The 550-nt window shown below is 36.2% G+C and overlaps 1 protein-coding gene across 1 annotated transcript; it reads left to right on the top strand.

Moving 5' to 3' along the window:
• The first annotated feature begins 29 nt into the window (after positions 1 to 29).
• LOC117104367 (cytosolic 5'-nucleotidase 3A-like) lies at positions 30 to 544 on the top strand. Its single transcript, XM_033245193.1, has 2 exons — positions 30 to 233; positions 351 to 544. The coding sequence occupies exons 1-2, from the start codon at positions 84 to 86 to the stop codon at positions 465 to 467; spliced, it is 267 nt and encodes an 88-aa protein (XP_033101084.1). The 5' UTR covers positions 30 to 83; the 3' UTR covers positions 468 to 544.
• The last annotated feature ends 6 nt before the right edge of the window (positions 545 to 550 follow it).

Genomic DNA, 550 nt, shown 5'->3' with positions numbered 1-550 from the left:
GATAAACAATTGTTCACCTCCAGGGAAAAATTGTAGGCCTAGGTTGTGGAGGAACAGTGATTAACCAGTATAACAAGAGAGACATGACTAAGATCTGCCGGGCTTATTTTGAACAACACATGGGCCGTCCCAACGTTCTCCTAATGGGTGACTCTATCGGTGACCTGCAGTTGGCTGACGGTTTAATACAACCAGAATATGTCCTCAAAATTGGCTTTTTGAACAGCCATGTTGTAAGTCCTTTTTTATTATCAAATACGAAACCACATAAGAATACATATACGACGATGTTATAATAACGTTTTGTCTTAGCTAGGATATTTATGAGAAAATAATTTATTTCATTTCAGGATCAAAACCTTGAAGCTTACAAAAGCAATTTTGACATAGTTGTTGTGGAAGATAGCACCATGGATGTCCCTAATGCCGTTGTCAACAAGATCATGCTATCAAGTCAAGAAAATTGAGGAAGCATTTAGCAATACCAATACTTCACTAAAACCTATAATTTTTGTAATTGTTACCCAATTTTCAGAAAATACTCATGTAT

Source organism: Anneissia japonica, unplaced genomic scaffold, assembly GCF_011630105.1.
Source record: "Anneissia japonica isolate Jap-2015-1 unplaced genomic scaffold, ASM1163010v1 scaffold239937_len550_cov66_single, whole genome shotgun sequence".
NCBI classification, from domain to species: Eukaryota; Metazoa; Echinodermata; class Crinoidea; order Comatulida; family Comatulidae; genus Anneissia; species Anneissia japonica.
This window is presented reverse-complemented; position numbering and strand designations above follow the sequence as displayed.

Bases quoted from the DNA above. Each gene is read 5' to 3' on its own strand.
- LOC117104367 (XM_033245193.1), top strand. From the start codon at position 84: ATGACTAAGATCTGCCGGGCTTATTTTGAACAACACATGGGCCGTCCC. The intron at 234-350 runs GTAAGTCCTTTT...ATTTCATTTCAG, and splicing joins GCTTTTTGAACAGCCATGTT to GATCAAAACCTTGAAGCTTA.